Source organism: Argentina silus, assembly GCF_951799395.1.
Source record: "Argentina silus genome assembly, chromosome: 13".
NCBI lineage: Eukaryota > Metazoa > Chordata > Actinopteri > Argentiniformes > Argentinidae > Argentina > Argentina silus.
The window spans coordinates 3,497,649-3,520,148 of NC_139667.1; the positions used below are offsets into that span (position 1 = coordinate 3,497,649).

A 22,500-nucleotide genomic window follows, 5' to 3' on the forward strand; every position below is an offset into this window, starting at 1 on the left:
TTCTACACTGGCGTTCACCCTATCAGTGTACAGGTGTGTGTTTGTTCTTGCCCTCCACTGTCCAATATATAACCGCTAGCTTGTGGTGGTTGCCAAGGAGTATGTAGATGATGGTTGCCAAGGAGTGTGTAGATGATCTTGACCTTGAATCACACTGTGTTGACTCAGCTCCAGCAAGGCCTGTCTCTACTTTACTACATCAGAAACGTATTGCAAAGAGAGATCCCGACTGTGGCGCGTCTCAGAGGACCTTAAACAAACGAGCCAGACATCTGATCAAAGCCCTGGGATTACCACTGATAGCAGAGGACCGTTCTGAACGAGTGAGACATCTGATCAAAGCCCTGGGATTACCACCGATAGCAGAGGACCGTTCTGAACGAGTGAGACATGGAAGTTTGGCAGTGACTGCGTACGTTACACACACTTCTCAAGTGTGGAAGACAATTACAATTGTTTCTGTCACCCTTGGGAAATCGCAAATCAGCAACTGCCTAGTGTGTACAGTATGGAAAAAATGATTATCATTGCTCTGTATCATTTGGCAAGGGGTTCTTACAGGCTACACCGTCAGATGGTCCCGTCTCCGCGCGCCGGCATGCGCACACGCTACTCGAAAAAGACGACAGGCAACGTGATTGGCGGCTCTGATTGGCTGCTCCCGCTGTGCCTTTTGACCCAGATGAGAGGAATCAGAGGGCAATTACGGGCATGATCACCACATGCCGGCAGTCCAGCCTTCTGAAAACAGTGGACACAACCAGGAACTGGAGGACAGTCAAAAGGGGGCAAAAATCAACAAAAAAAACACCTCAGATCTCATGCCGGTGTGCTGACGCGAAATCCCGTAAAACGTGCTGTTAATAGCATTCAATGGCATAACCCTGCCAAGCAAAATGGCATGTAGGCTTTGAAGAGGGGGGTAAAGTAAGGTTTCCGTTGTGACATTCTGAGAGGCAGCTTTGTTGTGCTGCCAGGAACAGCCAGATACTGGGGGGCTCTCAAAACAGAACACTTCCCATCAGGCCAGGTCAGGTCTGAGTGTGTTGTTTCTGTTAGCTAGCCTAGCGCCCATCAGAAACAGCAGCCTGCTAGCACTAGGCCCCAGAGCCTGCATTCATCTGAAGGTCCCAGGCAGCAGCCCCCCCCCCCCCCCTCCACCCCCCTCCACCCCCCTCCTCCACCCTGACCCAGTTCCTCTGGGACTGTTTAGATCTGAGACCAACTCCCTACTGACGCATCACGGCCATACTGCACTTTATGAGACTGGAACATATACATGGTGTGCCTACAGTAGAGTATAGTGTAGCACGGAGCAGGGTAGCATAATCCACTTAAACTAAAGTCTGTTATCCTCTCACACACAGCTGACATATTGCATTATCACTCCAAATCTCAATGCTACATATAAATCATAACAATCAGTTAAGACTAATGCATTTCAATCAGAGCCAATAGTTTTGAAGTGTTTGGGGTGCCAGGTGGCCTGGAAAGAAGTAGAGGATTATATAAAACAGTTTTCTCCGGCTCTCTCAGCACTTTTGAGAGCTGAGTTCTACATGACTGCTTTACCTTGGCAATGCTCGTTTTTCATCTTGATCTGTTTGAAAATACCAAACTCAGAACCCACATCTAATACTCTGGCTTGGGCCTGTGCTGTGGCAGCGACGCAGGAATAGACTGATATGAAGACGTCGCCTGGATGTAGGAAAAAGGCATTTGGCTTCGCATGGACTGTCTAAACAAGGAGGTTCTGACGGCAGGCAGAAGTGTCTGGCATGAGTGTCCCTCTCCCACAACCACCACCACGTAGACACAGAGCCCCACAGCCCCACAGCCTCCCGCCGTCAAAGTGCTCTTTGTGCTGCCCTTATATTTAGCATCGCACCGAGTATGAACTCCAGAGAAAGAGTGGCATGCCCCCGGCCCCGTCCACACTACTGTAGTACCGCTAATCACCAGAAGAACAGCTCACTCTATCACGGCGAATATAACCCTCTCGTCTGCCTCTTTATTTACACCCAAAAAAATATGCTTAATGGCTCCATTTTACCTCCCTCTTCAAAAGCGATCCTTTCAAAATGTCCCTATTGCATAACACTCGTAATTAGCAGTCATTTGAAGGCTCGCTGGCAAATGGGAAAGTAAATGATGTCGAGTGGAAATCCACATTTGCACACATTCATCTCATTAGGAGAAAATATAAACGAACACATTTCATTTCAGAGCGGAAGATTTAATATGTAGATCAGCAGACTAATTTGGAAGAACAAGAGAATCCTGGCCAAACGGGCTAATCGTGATTGAATTGTACAGATTACAGCTTGAACAGTGAGAACATTGTACTGTTCGGTCATTGCAAACACAGACAAGTAGAGACGAATGCATTCATACAGTACAGGGAATGGGGAAAGCTTTTACATGTACACTACATTCTGTGGGCCAAAAGACATGTCTTTGGACACAGCCAAACAAATTGACGTAATTGGTTTGACATGCATCTACGCAAATTCCAAAGCACCAATAAAGTGAGAAGGATTTGGACACAGAAAACATGGGATATGATTCTTACAGTAAACATCTGGGCAGCAGAGTTTGCATTGCAGTTTGCAATATGGATGAAAAGAGTTGATGGCATTAAAACAGCCAACCACTAGATGGGCATCACAGGGCCTGTCTACAGAAAGGCTCTCAAGTGAAGAAGGCTTTTCAGCAGATGGAGCTCTAGGTGAAGTCAATAGAGCATTCAAACAGACTGTGAAGCTTGGAGACATTGTCAGTAGAGTGTAGACCTTGAAACAAGGCCCAGGAGGTGTTATTCAAGTACATTAGCAAACGGATACACGCTCGACTCCAGTCAATGTTTACATGTTTAAAGCCCAGTTGTGTAATGAATCGCAAAGACGTTCCAGAAACTGAACAACCATGAAACTAGAACAAAGAGGAATCATTCCAGATTGTCATTCAAGAAAGATGCTATCGCCAACTAGAATCCAACTGCCAAAAATAAATTCTTCAAAATTGGATTTCATATGAGAGAAGCTTTCACATTACAAGTGATTTGATAAGGACAAGAATTCAAATATCAAATAATTTTCCCCACTATGCAGGTTTAACTGAATTCCACCTTGAGTCTACTGTACATGTTCTTCATGAAAATGAAGAAAATCAATTAAATCTAAATCCTTTTCCGCTGGTTTTGTATGCAAAGCCCGCATGCAGCAGAGGCATTGAGGTCTCTCTGTGCTCCTTTCAATAAGCTTGACACTGAACACACTACAATAAATATAATACCCGTCACACCGTTGGCTTTTTAATTTATTATTGTTGCTTATTCCTCATGGCAACATGGGCAACCAATGGCGTGGTGGTAACGCTGGTGTTCATTGGAAACCCTAAAATAACCCAGGAGTCTGTGTCACATCAAAGGCTGACCTTAAATTGCAGGCTGTGGGGATGTTGAATCTCTGTGGTCAGTCATGTAACCCAGAGCCTACAGATCTGTTGGGCTGTGGCGTGAAGGCTTGGAGAAAAACACCCAGGCCCGGTCTCCGAACTGGCGTTGGGCTGTTGGTACTCAACCACAACCACAGCTCTGCATGTTAACCAATCAAACATTACATCTTCACCAAAAAATGTCATAAAACCTTATCAGTGTTCCTTCAGAGACAGGCCTTAGCAATTTGACATCTGCCTCATTCTGTCTTCAGGGGATGGAGAAGAGACAATGTCCTCATTATCCATTTACCATGTAGTCATATTTTACCAGATCCATGTGGAGTCAATCAGGAGCTAGGACACGGGGGGACACGGGGGAACGTGGGGAAACATTCTCTAGTGAGCTCTCATTACAACATTATCCAAAAACCTGCTTTTTTTTTTTATGGGAGCAGCAATAGACCAGTTGAGGAAGCTAACAGTTTTATTGGAGTTTCTCCTTCTCCTGGCTGCAGATCGGCACCACATTAAAAGCACCAACAAACTGTTGAAATAAATGACACATCGCTATGCAGATCAGTACTATACCACTGACCCTTGTTTTGGAAGCATGTACACAGAGTTGAACATCCAACATGGCTGCACATCAGAGCAAATACCTTCCTCTCCCCTCTGTAATCCACTCCATTTTTCAAACTCAGGACGGCTACATTTCAAGTAATAAAACATACAACACATGTTTAAGTTTTCCACACATTTTTGACGAAACCCTGTCTCTTCAAAGTAGTTATAACAGGTAGAAAAATCATGTAACACATTATACATACTGTAGGGAGCATATTGTCGAGAAAATGCAAGTAGCCAGCCACGTCATACACTGGATCTATCTAATAACATATGCCACTTAGCTGACGCTTTTCAAAAAAAGCAAAGCTGACGCTTTGCGGGAATCGAACCCACAACCTAAGAGTTGTTAGCGCCATGCTCTAGCAACTGAGCCCATTTGATCTAATAGGAAGGAAAGCACCTGGTTACAGTGGTGGACATGCAGATTTCCTCTACAACGGGAGAGGTCTGGGTCTTCTCCATTAGACGGTTGCACTGCGCCAAACATCAGTGAACAATTAAGCCCCAGATTGGCCTATTGTGCTTTGATAGCATCTCTAGTCATTATGGCTTGGCTAATTGCAGCTCCTGGCAGATTATTTTCCCCTCGTGAAAATCTGGGTGCGTCACAGAGCGAATCGCACTAGCCGTGGAGGCTGGATTAAATCATGTTCTCTCTGTCTAGCCTTCCAGGAAGCCTGGTAGTAGCAGCCATGGCCTGGGCACAGTGAATTAGAGCAGGGTTAGATTTAAATCATTGAGCTGTATTGAGCCCGCTCCATGGAGACTTCTTTCTCAGCCTTTATGTGCCCCAGGGGACATGGCTTAGATCAGAGGACAAACTGTGCCTGGCAAAGGAGAAGGAGCATAGTTCCCTCTCCACAAGATACTTTCATGGTTTTGATTTAGGTGCTAACCACCAAAAAATGAAACCATTTTTCAAATTTTTTTCAAAAACCCTTGTGTTTTTCTTCATGATTTGCATCAGAACAGCCTTTTGTTGAAACCCAACTCCAATGAGGTCCACAGATGCTCTATGTGCAAAGAGAGTCACTATATTCCTGTCGACTACTTCTCCGGCCAAAAGCTGTGAAATAAACTGTTGTCTTTACCCCCCTGGGGGGCAATATTATGTGACACTCTTGCCAGCCCATCAATTTCCACCTCGGTTCTTGGAGAGCAGAGAATGGCTATGAGGAGCAGGCCAGGACGCAATGGTTGTGGACGGAACAAAAGATCTGTGGTTAGTGTGGTTCGGGGAAGGGAACCAACAGGCTTGGAGACATGTGAAACTGAGAGGCCAGTCAAACCTTTCCAGAATATTGTAGTCTCTCTGATCATTAATTTACCAAATTACAGCCAGACAGCTAAGCAGGAAGAGGAGCTCTGTGATGCCAAGTCTTAATAACATAAAAGTGCAGCTGAATGTCTCAGACCACCGTAAATTTTCATACTTAAGCCAAACAGGTGTGCAAATAAGCAGGCGGACTGAGAACATTTTGACATGATAAGAAACATTGTTTTTATATCGAAAGAAAACAAACAGCTTAAAAGTAAAAAAAAAAAAAAAAAAAAAAAGGCCTACAAAAGCTGTTTTTAAACATCTGGAAACGAGAACTGGCGATACATTCTCGATTTTCATTGGGGGACCCATACATGTCAGTACATGTATGTAATCACCTATTGAGCTGCAGCCACCATAAGTTAGCTACTGCTCACCAAGGACCAGTCTGACATTGTTGGATGTTTGGAACTGGAAGTTCAGCTCCACTGCCTCAGCCCGCGGGGACCATACGCTCTGACCTCTGACTGGATTAAGTGGTCCCATGCACAGCCATACTGGTAATTCATGTTTTCAACACCAAGCCCCATCACGGGAACTCGGCCTGACCGATGCTGCTTGGCCTGCACTGAGCTCGGGGGCTGGAATGGATGCTGAAGAAGTGCAGTGTGTGAAGGGCACTTTCCTAGAATTGTTGTTGTTGTCCTCTCCCTGACAGCTGCATCCACGCAGGCCTGGTTGAAGTGGAGGATTTGGCCGGGGACCTGCAGCCCGCCGGCACTGTGGCAGGAAGAGTGTGTCTGAGAAGAGGTGGGGAGAGTTTGGCTGAGGGAGAAAGAGAGCCATATCTGCCCTGTTAGCTGCGCTTTCTAAAGCTCTTTGTTCCCTCTGGCCTGACAAGAAGCCAAGCGCTCATGGGACTTTGCTGACCCTGTCTTTGCAACAGGGGAAACAACTGCAATCCCTGACCTGTGCAAAATTGTGTTTCTTTAAGTGCAAAATCGGTTGTTTTGAGAGACAGTTCCATAGGTAGTGTACATAACAACCATGTAGTTGCACAGTATTAAGTAATACAGGGTTTTAGCTCAGCTTAACCAGTTAGACAGAAACAAATTCTAATTTCCTTCCAATATCCTTACTTCCCTTCGATTTCATGGTAAAAAGGTAAACTCTGAAAAACATCAAAGCAACTATGCCACAGAATAAGTACCGGAAACGCACACAAACAAGCGTGCCGAAAGGAGTAGCTTTGAAATTTGAAATGGCAGTTGGATTGAGTACCGATCGCCACCCCTCCCCAAGCCCCACAAGGGTTCATCCGAGGACAAGGATATAGCCTACAGAGCTGAGTCTGCACTCTCTGTCATGTTGACGTTCAATAATCCCGAGTTAGCAGAGAAACACAATGCCTCCTCTCTCCTAAACCGCAGCAGAGGATGTCGCTGGTGCTCCGGAAAGCCCTCGCCCATTCACATCACAAGTGAAAGTGCTCGCTAGGGACCGGGGTCGGGGCAAAGGTCAAGTTTGTAGCATCAGCACAGACGGCAAACAGCCCGTCCCTGTCCCCCCCCCCCCCCCCCCCCAACACTGAGCTTGCCCAGTCCACTGTCAAGTTCATTCACACATCCTAACCCCACACAAGCAAAACGAATCATGGCTCAGTCATATATTTTCATACATGTCCCTGCATAGATTAGACGGGAGAAAGAAGACATCAAATAGGCCTAGTAATGGGAAAAGGACAACAGGAATAACATATGTGAATTAACACTTCAACCCCCCCCCCCATGACCCTCTATTCCCCCAGCTCCAAGCATCCTCTTCAGGCTACAGGACTGGGAGACAAAGGGGTTGACTCTTTCTCTCTCTGATTAGAAAAGCAGACTGCAGGTAGGATAACTTTCCCAGGCAGAAAGTCTATGCCTAAAACCGCTTAGCCTATATAGCATGCTGTACATCGGCTTTGAGTTGAAAGTGTCAAGAATATTTAGAGATCTTAAGCTACTAAGGGAGGCCCAAACCTACTATGGGATTTAGATTTTCCCCCTATAAGCAGAGTAATGAGAAACTTTGTGCGGGGGGCAGATTACTTCCCTTGCTTTTTTTTGGTAGATTGCTTTCCAATCTACCACAAACACTGTGCTACTATTACCAGAACTACCACCAAACCTGCTGCAGCTATTTCTACGTCTATGCTATTAATTCTGCAATAACAACTACTAATAAAAAATAAAATACAGTAAAAAAAAAACACGTAGATAATTTCTGGTTTCCAAGAACACCTACAGTATGTTGGCAGTAGCTTGCAGTACACCAGTGATTTTGGTGTGGTCTGTCTGGGGTTAGTAAAATCAGTGACTGTTCCATGATTAACATTGAGAACTCCTTTGCTGACCACGGTTTCCTCTGAGAGGCGGTGGTGTGGTGTGGGTGGTGTAAAGCCTTGAGTCAACAAGCCCCACAACCACTGGGCCTATTAGTCACCAAGCAAAAAGGTGGGGGTCAGTATGAGTAAAACAGTCACTGCTGTGAAAGTGATGCATTACTATCATTCACTTAAGGGTCATTTTGTGCACATTACTGTGGCTTACGCTCAGCTTCTTCTTGATATATAAGTGGATACGGTATGACTGAATAAGTGAGTTCCCGGAAGTGCAACAGTTCAGCATTTACTCCAGCAAATGTCCTTCTCTTGTACTGTATTCGTGGCCTAAATATTTGCATCAAACCTGTGAAAGCAATGCCTGTTTCTGTTTCCTTACAAACACCAGATCAACAACACATCCATGTGCATGCAGTAGCTGTGACTAACGGGACTAAAGGCCTAGTTCTAATGTAGTGCCTAGGTTACATATCCAACGACAAAACCATGTTTAAACCTTTACTACAGTATAGTGACCCCGTACACTAGCCCAGTTCAACCACTCAACGTGGCTAGGGCTGAAAGATGAGAGATGTTGCTGTGCACCATCCTGGGATCCAGGTTACTACTCTTTCCACGTGTCATTATGTAACCTGTGATCTTTGGAGAGATGATGGCGCATGCTGTTCACACATCCTGCTCTGGCTCTGGCCTGTTTCCTGTTGAGGGCTGATGTCAGAGGAGAGAGAGAGAGAGAGAGAGAGAGAGAGAGAGGAAAGAGAGAGGAGAGAGAGAGAGAGAGAGAGAGTAGGAGAGAGAGAGAGAGTAGGAGAGAGAGAGAGAGAGAGAGAGAGAGAGAGAGAGAGTAGGAGAGAGAGAGGAGAGACAGCAGAGGACCCAGAGGAGAGGCTGTGAATGTGTCCTCCATGTCTTATCACCCATCCAGCTGGGTTTGGGGCGTTCACACGCGGCCCTGACCCTCATAAAGCCAGGGCTGACAGAGTGGCTATGACCACCAGGATCTCATGCTGCTTGGCAGGGAGGGACGTTTCACTACTTAAGCTGAGTGAAGCCCCCACAGGAAAGCCTGTGTTATGGTGAGGAGTGGGGTCCCACTGCGAGGGTGACGGGGGACTGAGGGGAGAATGGATTATTTATTTGGCAGCTGCATAAGGATGCATTCATCCCCAAGTTTTATGAGTGTGGCCCGGACACATGGCATTCTCTTGTTTGCCGTTAGATGGCCAGACCCTGGGAGGTCCACGGAGTTCACTATAGGTGGAGGGTGGGAGAGGACGGGTGGAGGGGAGGGGGGGCGACACACAGAATGACAGTTCTCAGGCACTAGGACCTGGCTAACAGGAGGGTTCTCATATGTTTTGTCCATTCCGACAGGTTTAGGACCGGACTGTCACTCATCAATGTGCTGGATTCATTCGCCGGGATTATTTACTCTGCAGGTTCATCCACTAGAATAACATCCCCCTCTACTAAAGAACCGGAGGCGCTCGTTGGGGCTCTGTGGTGACCGCGTAAGAACATCTTCTCAATAACATCTGATCCTTCTGGATCACTCAGAAGGAGTCAGTCCTTCACAGTGCAAATTAACATATCGTAACTCCCACGTTCTGTTTTGGTTGAGGTACTTTTCTTACTCTTCTGAGAAAGTCTGCCCTGTGAGTGTGAGTCAAAACTCAAATGCCGAGCAATGTCTGATGGAACAATCAAATGGATATAATGGTCTTCTCATATTGTGTTACAATGGATTACGTGTGGCAGAATGACTCAGGCCTCAAGAGTTCAATCCTAAGAGTTGGTAGTTCAAGCTACCAACCAATTATGACTCGCGGCGCAATACGTTTCTGTCACAATCTCAACCACAGTACTAATTGACATGACTACCTGTCAGTGACAACTGCTGGCAAGGCCTCTGTTAAAGAAGACTTTCGTACTGCTGGTAACCATAGCAACAGTCACACAAGAGCTGAGACACACCTTGATTGGATTTGCAATGGACATGGTTGTGGTAAAAAAGATTAAAAAAACATTTTATTTTGTGGTTTTCAAACATGATGAACAAACCACAAAATCTTTCTTTCCTGTTTGATAAATAATCTAAAAAGCCTGTGTCTGGCCTCAGAATACTCTACACAGGCCTACTGTAAATTGAGTTAAGCGCAGCAAAAGTCTACACCTGTTTTACTGGAATGTCTTACAGACCGTCCCCATATTCCCAAGTGTTGACAAACCACTTCACAAACTACAGTAGACAGTACGCTTTCCCCATCTGCTGCTGACACAGTGCACACAGGGTGATTTCATTACTGCAGAAGGCCAACTGGCAGGTCTGGACAGCAGGCCGTCTGGACTCCTAGACCGCTCAGCTCTGCTTTGGCCAGCCAGCCAGCCAGCCAGCCAGCCAGCCAGCCAGCCAGGCGACCCCTCATGCCCCTGTCACTCCTGGCCAACTTGGCCCACCTCGAGCCCCGACTCTCTCCTGGAGCCTTCACAGAATGCCCCCTGTTTTCTTGGCGCCACCCAACAGGCAATAGAAGGGAGAGTCAGTAACAAGGTGCTACTGCCGTAACGGCCCAAATCTGTTTCCCAGACAGAGACATACCTCACACCTTCCCTCTGAGGGAGAGCAGAGCAGGAGGAGGGGACAGTCCCGGGCCACTGGGCCAGGCCCTGGGGTTAGGGAGGCAGGGGAGGAGAGGCAGGGGTCTGGGTCTGTTGTTTGCAGTGGCCTTTCCTCCGGGGCCAGAGGAGAGGGGGTAAAACCAGCAGGACGTTCTAATCTGGGCTGAGGCGACTCTCCTCTCCCCACTCGTTAATTTGGGCTTGGCACCGGACGCCGCTCTTTCGATGACCTCACATTGCTCCTGTGCTTCTGGCCGCTGTGCAGCCACAGCCTGATATCTGAGACAAGGACCTCTGGCCAGCACTGTTCCAGAGGTAACACTGGTCCACCTCAGAACCCATCATATGGAGAACGTACAGTAGATGGCCTGGACTCTTCTATATTTGTACAAAGAGCACCCTGAAAAGCAGCACATCGCAGCAGGTTAGCCTGGAAATACAGACGTGTGAGCGTGAATCTCTCATGCGAGGCGGGGGTTCACGTGGGTTCATGTGGATCACTTTTCAAAATGTCTGCACACTGTCTGAGCGGTCTTGGTTTGCCTAGCCGGATTCCCATTAATAACTTGAGAGGTTTGGGCGGGCTATGGCCTGAAGGAAATGGCTCATCTTCAGATTAAAGGCACCTGCTGAAACGTGTTAGTCATCTCCATAAGAGAGCAGAGAGATCAAACTGCTCATCACCAGGCTATGTGTGACTCAGTAACACTGTCTGCCTCTTGTAATGTCACATTTGCAGCACTGCTTTCTATTTGTCCCAGGCCTGTGACTCAGGGCGCAAAAATGTCCACCGAGTCAATATCAAACACAACATATGCATAACAACTGTGCACTTTTGACACAGGGCCTTTTATTGATTACAAACTAAATTATTTATCGTGACTGCAAAACAATGTAAGAGAAAAACAGTTTAATGAAACATCTGCCAAAACATTTGCTTGCATTTCAGGAAAGTACTTCAGGCGGTGGTTTTGCCAGAACACTGTAACAGCACCAGAAATACAGTGTGACAGAACTACTCAAAAGGCACTTGCAAATTAATACGTACCAAACCATAAATGTCAACTGTAACCAAAAACATTTCAGAGGTTTCGTACTGTAGAAGGATATTACCCAGATGATACATTGGCTGAAAACTAATGGTGACCTCAGTGCTCAAACAAATTATGGCACTAAATACAACTGCCCGGGGATTAGAAAACCATTGGGCTCACATCCAAGGTGGGGAACAATTTGACAGGATAAACCCACCCCCATACTGTACATAACAAAAATCCCCCCTCACACTCCCAGAAACAAACAAGTACCACCTTTCAACATTCTCAGTCAGAAATACGGTTCAAACCATAACAAAACCTTAATAAGAAAAAGAATTGGCAGTGAGTTTCAAGCTTAACAACGTGCTTAGGCAAACAGGCGGAGGAGAAAAAAATATTATTATGAGCAGAAATGTTCTTGAGTATCATTTCCAATGTGATTGCGACAAAAATAGAGTGTTGTCAAAGCCAAGAGGCTTATGCCATTCGCTGGTCTGATTAAGAGTCTTTGGAGAGTAGCTGAATGCTCTGTGAGGAGGCCTTGTCTGACCGGTTGTCACGCTATGTGCATCGGTAGTCATTGTTAGTGGAGTCCAATGAGTCATAGAACAAATTGAAAGTTTATAGTGTTACACAGAACCAAAGAAAATACATTATTCATTGAAATCAGGTCTCGTTTTCATTGCAAATGGGAAGAGTTACCGCGTCTTCTCCTATTTGGCAAATCAAATGTTGTTTTCCTTAATTTTACATGTTTAGCTTCATGGTATTTCAGGCATTGGGTCTAAACCCCCTGGGGAGTGAGTGGGGAACAGCTCTTTCCAATAGTGAAAAGAAGACATGGGCAGTTTGTCTATCCCTTGTTCTCCTGAGCTCCATCAAGCATTTAACATAACATAGACTCTATGGATCAAACACATGCAACACTGCAATGCATACAGGGATAATGACCTACTGTTGTGTGCATGGCATACTGCACATGTTGCACGTAACATTTACTTACAGTACCAGTCAAAAATTTGGACACACCTTCTCACCTTCTTCAATGGTTTTTCTTTATTTTTTATTATTTTCTACATTGTAGATTCATATTGAAGACATCAAAACTATGAAGGAACACATATGGAATTATGTAGTAAAGAAAAAAGTGTTAAACAAACCAGAATATGTTTTATATTTTAGATTCTTCAAAGTAGCCACCTTTTGCTTTGATGACAGCTTTGCACACTCTTGGCAAGTTTGTGTCCAAACTTTTGACTGGTACTGTATATGTCAGTAAAATATGATTGCATTCGTTTCTTTTTACAGCATGTAAACGCTGTCGAGAGTATAGTATGTGTCAGGCTGTTCTGTGTTACGAATGATGGTGGATACTCTGCCTTTTCCAACACTAACACATACTCCCAGCCGAAACTGGAAAAGACATTCAGAACATGACTGACTTTGATTAGTTGTGAAAAAATAATTACGTCTTACTGCAGAGAAATGAGGAGCTTAGAGGCATATAAATCACTTTTCATATGGACTTAAAGTGCAGCATTATCAGAATAAACATCAGAATCTGTGTTGGGAGTCCAAGTTTCACTGCAAAGCGAATTCCACGTTCAAATGAAGATGTATATCACTGTGCCATGACATCGGGCCAAAAACATTTCAGAACTCGAGGGAGTTGCCATGCCAGCATGTCAGACTGCCATCATAGATCAAAAGAAATGGCACGGGGGTTTAAATCCTACTCTGAACCCGGTGATCATATTAAAATATCAGTTGTCTGTGATGTAGCACCAGGGCATCAGTATTCATTACAGTTCAAAGGCTGTGACAGATGTAGGTTTGGTATCGAAACCAAGGATCTTCAACCCATTCACCCCATTATCTAGTGTAAAGATCCAGGATGTATGATTCTCATCAAATGCTGAAAAATGGTCCAATGTTATTTTTTCAGTGTATAATTATCTCCTCTCCCCAGTATGTCGAAAGTGTGTTTACAGTGTCAAGCATCATGTATGTGCAAGACTTGAATCAGTGAGATGACATTTAACATTTCTCTCCTTGCATTTGTGTTGAAATACATTGTTATCCGAAAGCGGTATCAGGGATAAGAAAGGCCTAGTGGTGAACTTACACAACATGGAGGGGCAGTCTGGTGGTTCCTGGTCTGGGAGTCTGGGCCCTGGGGCTGTCGGGGTTGTCTATGGCCTGCCTCTCCGTGGGTCTCCTCCGTGGCTGGTCCTTCTGGAAGGGGTTGGTGCCGGGCTGGATACGCCTCAGGGGCCCCCCGGTCCCTGAGCGGATGTACACCTGCTCTGGGGCCGCCTCCTCGCATCGGGGCCCCTGGTAGCCCGAGCGGCACACACAGGTGTTGGGTCTGCTGCAGGAGCCCCGGTTCTGGCAGGCGGGCTGGCAGTCGGCTGCAGGGGGAACACAAGGAGGGAGACGAGGGAGATTATTAGCAGGGTCATGTTAGAACATGTGCCCTGTAACATGAAGGAGCACCTCCAGACATGGCCTACATGATCTCAGCACTAGGGTTCAGTTTAAAGTGATTCAATTAAGGGGCGATTAGTCCTATACAGTATGTCTCCACCCTTGGTTTTGTTGGAGTTTCCTCATGGTACAAAGCCTGGAGGGGCTGTCATGTTCAATTTCACCTGAGCCCATAACAGCCACAGTTTAGTCTAAGTGTATGCGATCACTTACATTTAACCCTTATCCAATTTCTCGCTAAGGTAAGACCTACTTCAGCTCCTTGGCTGTGCTTAGTGCTGCTGGCGTTGGAAATACCTCCTAGAAATACCTTTCATCACTGATTCAGAATCCAATGCGTGCCGTTACAGTTATACAGACAAACAGCTAAAAGGATAATAAAAGAAGACTATAAAAAGTGGAAATTGGATACCAGAGTCAGACTGTAAATGTCTCACATTTCACATGTACGGAATGGCTTGAGATATTCCTTCATATTTGAAAAAAAAAAAAAAAAAGAAAAAAAAACCCACATCTGAAGGGACATGTTTTACAGCGCCAAAAAGATTGATTGTCCAAACAATATTTATCAATTGTCTGCAAACACAGTGAGTGTTGAGGTAATTTCTTGGTCATGGCAAAGAATCGGCTCTGCCCCCCCCCTCCCCCCCTCCCTTCCCAACTCACTCTGGCAGCTTCAGAGTATTCAGAGACCTGTAGAGCATGCCATTGAAAGCAAACAACCTCTCCATCTTGTGACACAAATGTATGTACTGGATGGCACTCCAGAATTTATGACATTGTCCTCAAACAGTAAATCAGGTGACTACTCTCTGGTGGCTAAAACAAACAGCAGTGCTCTGTCAACAGGGGAGGAATGCTATTGACACAGATGCCGTGGACACTGACAGATCGCGCGGGCAGGAAGGCTTCCACTGCTTTTGGCAGGAGAGGTGGAGAGCTGGTAGTCTAGAGTCCCCACTGGCTGGCCTGCTATACCTGCTGTGGCCCTTCCTGTTATTGTGATGTGGTTCGAGCATGGAGTGTCTGTCCACTTTGTCTCGTGTAAGAGTGGAGTGGACCTCTGAGGTGTCTCTCTTACGGCATGGGAGTATCTAATCGTATGCTAACTATAGGCATAGCAATTCCCATGAAAAATAGCAGTCAACGAGGACCACATGGTTTTCAATTCAGCACCACGGCTTTCTAAGAACCGGAGAAATGTTAATTGAGGGAGAATCCAGTACAAAGAATCAAATCATGCATCATGATGACAAAGGAGAACAAGTTGGGAATTAATAATAGACCAAGGCCATATTACTGTGGTTTATGGTGAACTATATTCTATTTAAACCCCAACAAATTTGCTGGAGCATTTAGTTTTAACTGCTTTGAGGAAAATACAGGCCTTTCTGATGAAGTGTACACAGTAAGGGAAATGTGCTTGTGGACTCATATAACTTGGTATGTGATCACAGTTTTCCACCATGGGATAAAATAAGAATTGCTTGGGCTCTATTTGGCAAGGAGTTGAATATATCATCCACTAAGTAGACTTCTGGCTGGCTTGGTGCCATAGCCTAGTCCGGAGTCTGCTTTACCTCAAAGATTACCCGGATTTGGGGACGAGTTGGATGATCAAAACAGTCCCACTGGCGTTATGAAGGAGAGTTCTCGAAAGTGTGTGAAACCCCACACCCCCCCCCCAAAAAAACATCTTTGAATTGAAATTAAAATATATTCATTTATCTTCCAGGAAACAGCCTAATCAACAAAGCTTATGATTGTAATGAGATCCATCATCCATCTTGGTCCGTGTTCAAATGTTTGACCCTAATTCTTCTCTGTCAGTCAACAGCAGTCGTTAATGTGGCACAACAGACACACAGTGCATGTGCAGACAATAGACCGGTCCGGTCTGGTCAGTGACTCCGAACCTCTTGACTGACGTGAGTTCCACACTGGCAGGTCTGGCGTCTACAGTGTCACTGCCTGCCCGCCTGCCTTCTCCCTGGGCTGGGCCCGGACCGCCTCTGGGCTGCTGAACACTTTGTCACAGTAATTGCTGTCGTGCAGATTTGTCTTGCACATCATTAAAACTAATTGCCTCACATTCCATCCATTTCACAAATATGTGGGTTTAATTATTGTGTTGAAGAATGATAATAAAATAAGAATTCATTTGAAAAAATAATAAAAATGGGAAACATTCCTGGCATGGCCATTTTGTCCTTTAATTATGATTGAGACTGAATGCCCAGTCCAAGGAGGTAAAGTCCAGAACCAGTCATCTGAAAACTGAAGTAAAGAGGACATTTTTCAACCTGATCATTCAATGGAACGTTCCGGCACATTCAAGTACATAAATACATAAAGCGCATCGACTACATGGTGAGCTCAGTTCATCCTCATTTTCTCATCTACGGTATCTTGAGACTTTTTCTGTGAGACTTTGACTGTGGAGTCCTGCCCTTTGTCCCATAAAACCATCTCAACTTCAAGTTATTTGAGGACAGGAAGAGGAGATGCGGAACCTCTAATGTCAGGATAACAGTCCTGAACAGATCCATGACAGATGTAGTCCACTAAAACACCGATGCCTTCCAAACAGCATTAACTTTGTGGCTACACTGTCAGTCTTCCTTTCCATAAAACTCATTCTATAAAAAGTGCGGCATATTTGCACCGTCTGAGTTCTCAATTGAATAAGTGATGAAAATTCTAAAATTGGGTATGCATATTGAGATTGAAATAACCCATGGCCTTTATTATGGTAAGTAGTCTTCTGAAATCCCCCAGCAGGTAAGTAAAGGCCAAGTCTGTCAGTGAGTGTGGGACTGGGGATGACCCCATCCAACGGGGCTCTCATTTCCTCCAGAGTGGTCGACGCCAGCCCATTACTATTCGTTACGGATTTGACCCCTCTCTCCACCTCACAGTAAACCTTTACAATCCTCTCATTCAGCCTGTTGGGCAATTTGAAACCGAATATTTGACATAACTCAAACATACATACAGTATAAAAAATGTCTCCATTTTCATTCACAGGTCAACAATAGTGCCTCAGCTAACTTGATATTTGGTGCTTTTTCGAAATTAGATAAATAATTAGAGTGTAATCGTGATGATCTCGGGAAGCCCTCTCTCTGCGGGCTGAGAAGATTATGTGCCATTATGAGATTTAGGGGCAGGGAGCCGTTTTAGAGATTAGGATTCAGACCCTCTTTGTACAAGAGAATCTGACAAAAGGCCTTACTACCAAGGCCTCTTACAGACCTATATAACACAGAAAGGGACATGGTGGACACTATGGCACAAATGGAAATGCTTATAGTTATCTTAGCTAGTGAGATTATTTAGTTTAAAGAGAAATGCTGATGCAGTTGGTATAGTAATTACCAACTGAAACATGAAAATCTGGAACTTGTGAACCACTTATGTGCAACGCAACAACTTTACCACATTGTGTTCTCCATTGTAAGTGCAACCTGATCCAAGTGGATGTTCTTAAACCACATGTTTAGTAATATAAAGTTGGACAGATACAGTGGGAAAGAACACTGTATTTTGCAACTGAATGATTTCTTTAGAGAGACTCTTTCTGAGGCCGTAGGCCCGGCTTTCAGAGGTGAAATAGTTTTTCTTGAGGTACTGTGCAACCACAGACTTGTCTGAAGCCATTAAATACAGGTCAAGTGTTCAGGGTTGTGGGAGGGTAAGGATGCATGAGGAAATAGGCATAAATGTGTGCAAGTCAGCTCAAGTGGAAAAAGCAAAAAATGTGCCTTTTCCGGAAGTAATAATCATTATGACATAGTTGTGCAGGTTCCATTGACCTCATACACTGACCTCATGCTTCTACCGGTCAGATGGAAAATGCCAAAAACCATTAAATTATCATTTTTTCGATGGCCACTTACTGGTAAGAAAAGTGTAAAATTTCAGCACCAGTCGCTACTGTATCTAGTCATTCCATTTCATCAAGAAACAGACGTTATGAATCAGCCTTTCCACCATCTAGCCTACTGTCTATCCTAATCAGAACCAGCAGTGCCAGTGGCGGGGCTCGACACCCAACTGACTTGATCCTTCATTCTCCCTTTGTGGTTGATCCCGCAGGGATAATATTTCACAAAATGGAGGTGTCCCTTTCATATCAATTCACAAGTGCGGTTTTTCAATCAAATACAGTAGTTTGAGCCTCCACTCCCACCCAGCTCACCTTGGTGGGGGGATTGTGTTAACCTGCTGCTGACCCAGGACATTGTGTACATTACTTTTAGCCACGCTATGCCGGGCTTCCACCGCACCCACCCACCCCAGTCTCCCCCGTTCAGCTTTTAATGAGCAGAGTGTCCAGGCATTCTGGGGGGGGGGGTGGTGGGGGGGTGGGGGTGGTGGGTGTATCTGGGCACATGTGTGCACCCACACACTATGTGCAAAGCAGACTTTGTGAGACGTTGTGTTCACCAAAACCCACACACTCCATCCCCCCCCCCATGGGATAACGTCACAACAGCTTCCATATGGCCGTAGAGCGGGAGAGAGATATGCTGTGTCGCTGGGTGTATGTTGCACCGACAAAGCTGTGGCCTGCTAATGGCGTGTGGCTAGTGGCTAGTGTTTACTGGTTAGGGGTTGGAGTATGCAACACCGCCAATCAACGTATTCTGCAGACTCTCTGTTGAGAGATCCTTGACAGCCTCCCTCTCGACTTACATCACGCCATGTGTTGCTGTTGCGTCACACAAAGGGAAACAGAAACGGCGAACGCCGCTCAAGAATGCTTTACACACCTCTGTCAACAGTAGCAAAAAAAAAAAACGCCGCGTAAACAGAAAAGCAGACCTTCACTTCCTCATTAAGAGGGAGACATCTTTACCCAGAGCCACTGCAGTAACTCTTTTCTTTCTCTGCCGGGTCCATGGTAGCAATTAGAAAAACATGTGGCCGAGGAGGCCCAAACAGGACCCAATTGCCACCTACGAGACAGGCAACAGCTGGAGAGGAGAAGGCAGCAACTTCTGGTTTGGGCAAACAAATTGAGAGAGTCCATCCCAGCGTCGAGGTAATGATGGTCTGCGGGCCGATGGTGTGTGTATTGATTACAGGATCTGTCTAATGGCCCATAAAGCCATCCAGACTGCCAGGGAGAGTTATGCCCCTGCACTGTGAACTGTGTAACCCCTGCTAATCCGCTCTGGGCCTGTAAAGCAGTGAAGGGCTACACGGCTGTCTGTATAGCAATTACTTCAACCCCGTCTGAACAACGTCACCGGAGCGGGCAACGTTTTAAAGACCTTCCTCAGGTCTTGTAAAATAAAACGCAGTTTTCTAGGCAGACTTCTTATCAGTAGTCTACTGTATCATCTCCGGGTGGAATATACTATTCTATACATATAAATTCAACATCTGATGCCCTATTCCCTTTATGAAGATTACATGTGTGATGCTATAGGTGAAAATAGATAGAAGGGCCAATTTTCCATAAAATATTGGCTCATAAATTCCCATATCTAACCCTTCCATAAAGCTAATGCATTTAGCAGTGCATCTTCAACCAACTGAACGGACAGTTAAAGTCCTTTCTGCCAGTGAGAGCTCGTGCAGGTGACATGGCTGACAACCAGATATGGTTGACATAAGGATGAGCCAGTGGCCAACTGACATGCAGTCTATGGAATAGTGTCAGATTTCATTATAGGCTTGGATTCACAGTGGTCGAACGATTTCACGATAAAACACGAACGTCTTTTGAACTGCAGCGGTGCAAATGGAAATATTTCTTTCAAATATATTTCTTTATATGACATGATTGTGAAGCTCTTTATCTTGAGGTACTGTTTTGGAGCCTTTTTACAAAATGCTCACACGTGTATGGACGTCCTTGATACTTGATACCAGCTGGTGGACACATGTCGATCTGAGAGGAGAGCGTATTAAAACTGTACTCCCTTTCACACGCGTCATGGTCATGATCCCTATATCCACGGCACCCTCCCTGTTCCCTAACCTCAACTTCTTCCCCCAATGGTCCCCAGGTCCCCAATGAGTGCTTCAAGCAGGTATGTGCTTTCCATGGGCTGGTGTGGTGAAACACCGGGGCGCAACATTGTGTGTTCAGAGGAGAAACCAGAGAAAAGCAGTTCAGGGAACATCAAAGATGAATACATGACAGAGGATCAAAGATGAACGCATGAGATAGGGGGTAACATGACAAGTTGTCGGATCAGGTTGTTCACAGTGATACCCAGATGATATCATACATCTGGGTATTCAATAATTCACTACAATAACACAGGGACAGAAAGTGCTCCATTCGAGAAACCAATTGGTCTAATGAGACAAGTAGACAGGTTCCAAAATCATATTCAGAAATGATATCAGAGTCATCTGCAAAGTTTTATTTCTGTATTTCTCCACATTTAACAGGTTTCAACCCAACGACTCATACACTGAACAATGTCATGTTATGTAGAATGAGGTAACTCTGAAAACTTGGGCAGCAGAACAGAGCCTTAAACTAAACATACATGATTCCAAATGGTGTCTGCAAATGTGTCCACACTGGAAGGCTTTAATCTAACTTCAACAGCAGTGAGGATATGATGGAATTAAAGAAACATTCTACATGCGGGACATTTTTGTTTGGAAAAGAAAGGGAGAAATAGCAAGAGATGGGGGGGGGGGGAAAGAGAGAGAGAGAGAGAGGCAGACGCAGACTTTCTGCATGAAGAGTTATTTTAGGGTTGGATGGGGCCCTGAGCAGCACAGCAGGCCAAAGAAAGCTGGAAGGCAATCAAAAAGAAACTCCTTTTTACCGCATTTCACTCTGTCAATCACCAGCTGCTTAAGAGGCTGAAAACAACTTTATTTCTCTTCATGAATGATGCACCTTTCATCTGCACCTTCTGAGACAGCAATGGGGATTCAATCACGAGGCATTGACGTGCCCATCAAAGGGTCATGCTCTCAGAGTAGCTTGTACTGCACTTGGTGTAATGTTGTGATACGCACCCACGCACCAGCGTTCTCTCTATTACATTTACATTTATGACATTTAGCAGACGCCTTTATCCCAAGCGACTTACAACAAATACATTTCACTAAGTAAGTGAATCATCTACCCATCAGTCATCATAAGAAAAAGTAATCTACCAGGGGCTATTGGCAGTCACAATGCTAGAAGAAAGGAAGATTTTTTATTTATTTATTTATTTATTTTTTAAATCCATTTACCGGAGAGAAACTTACATAGTGGGGATGAAGAGGTCTTTAGGAGGGACAGTTAAGATGTAGCCTGAAGAAATGGGTCTTCAATCTACGGCGGAAGACAGGCAGTGACTCTGCAGTCACTACTACTGTGGGTACAGTACGTATTCAACTACAGAAGAAATAACCTAGCCAAGGTTAGCTCACCTAGTTCAATTCAGTGTTCTGGAATAAGATGGAAAGACCCGGTCTGCACTGTGGGGACTCTCCCTCCTGTGAGAGACATTTAGTCCCAAATTCACTTTCTGTGCGGCAGACCATGTCATTAATCCAATTAACAAAGAGACCATGTCAAAAGGAGAAGCCATCGCAACCCCGGTGACACTGATGCATAACGACCCCGGTGGTACGGCTGCCAAGGGCTGGCCCTCTTTCCACGGCCGGCTAGACGTCCATCTTGCGGTCATGGCGTGCCAAGTCGGGTGTGTACACACATGTTGGTCGAGCAGCTTAGGACGTCAACATTGATAGGTGAGGAATTAAAGCTACCGAACCAAAAACAAACACGAACAGCAGATCTCAGAGCTCATTTAGGCTAGCTCAGATCAACTGTGTTTGGTGTCCCGGATACTGTTCCCCAAGTCACGGTGAATCAGATTAAGGACCACCATTACATATCAGAATGAGACGTGTAAGCAGAAACATGGCTGAACGATAAATCTTGACCATATCTAATCCTGGTAATGCTGACCATCACTCACACCAGTAATATGATTACGGTACATTTGATGGTAGATTGATGGTAAAGTAATCTGTATTACAGTACTTTACCATCAATCTGCCTCAAATGTACTGTAATCATATTGTTGCAATTCTGTATTAACTAAAAGGTCCTTCTATTTAATTGGGTGACACAGACCACATTCTCCGTTGATTTAATTTGGCTGCAAGCTATTTTGGAAACAGGTTTCTGTGGCTATTTACGATACAAAGCAAAGGAATTCCAGTAATCCGATGTTCAGCTCCCCTTTTTTAAGGCAATTATTGTTCATCAAGGTGTACTGCATTCCAGGGGAGGCTGGTGGAGGTAGAAATCGGAGGACGGGCTCATTCTAATGCATGGAATGGAATGGAATGAGGAATGGTATCTGCTACCATTCCTCATTCCATTCCACGCATTAGAATGAGCCCGTCCTCCGATTTCTACCTCCACCGGCCTCCCCTGCTGCATTCCCACTGCTTACCGTTTCTGGCTGATTTCATGACTGACTGACTTGCTGAATGTACAGTTAGACACTAAGTGAAAACATCCTAACTGGTTCAAAGCACCTTTATGAGACTATTCTGGTTCATCAGTATCTATATGGGAGTATAATCCAAGATCTTGCCACTGCCACACATGGCAAGAGGTGGAAAGTGAGGCTTGAAAACATATGTGTAGAAAGTTTCAGCAACAT

At 45.1% G+C, this 22,500-nt stretch overlaps 1 protein-coding gene across 1 annotated transcript in view; it reads right to left on the reverse strand.

Annotated features, from left to right (window-relative positions):
- The window catches only part of LOC310813794 (latent-transforming growth factor beta-binding protein 2-like), a gene marked incomplete at its 5' end in the record, with an annotated part of 90,017 nt that overhangs the window by 60,243 nt on the left and 7,274 nt on the right, over nt 1-22,500 (reverse strand). Inside the window, one exon of the mRNA XM_083682913.1 lies at nt 13,491-13,776. Coding sequence (XP_083539039.1) covers nt 13,491-13,776 — 286 coding nt within the window. The remainder of the gene's footprint in view (nt 1-13,490; nt 13,777-22,500) is intronic.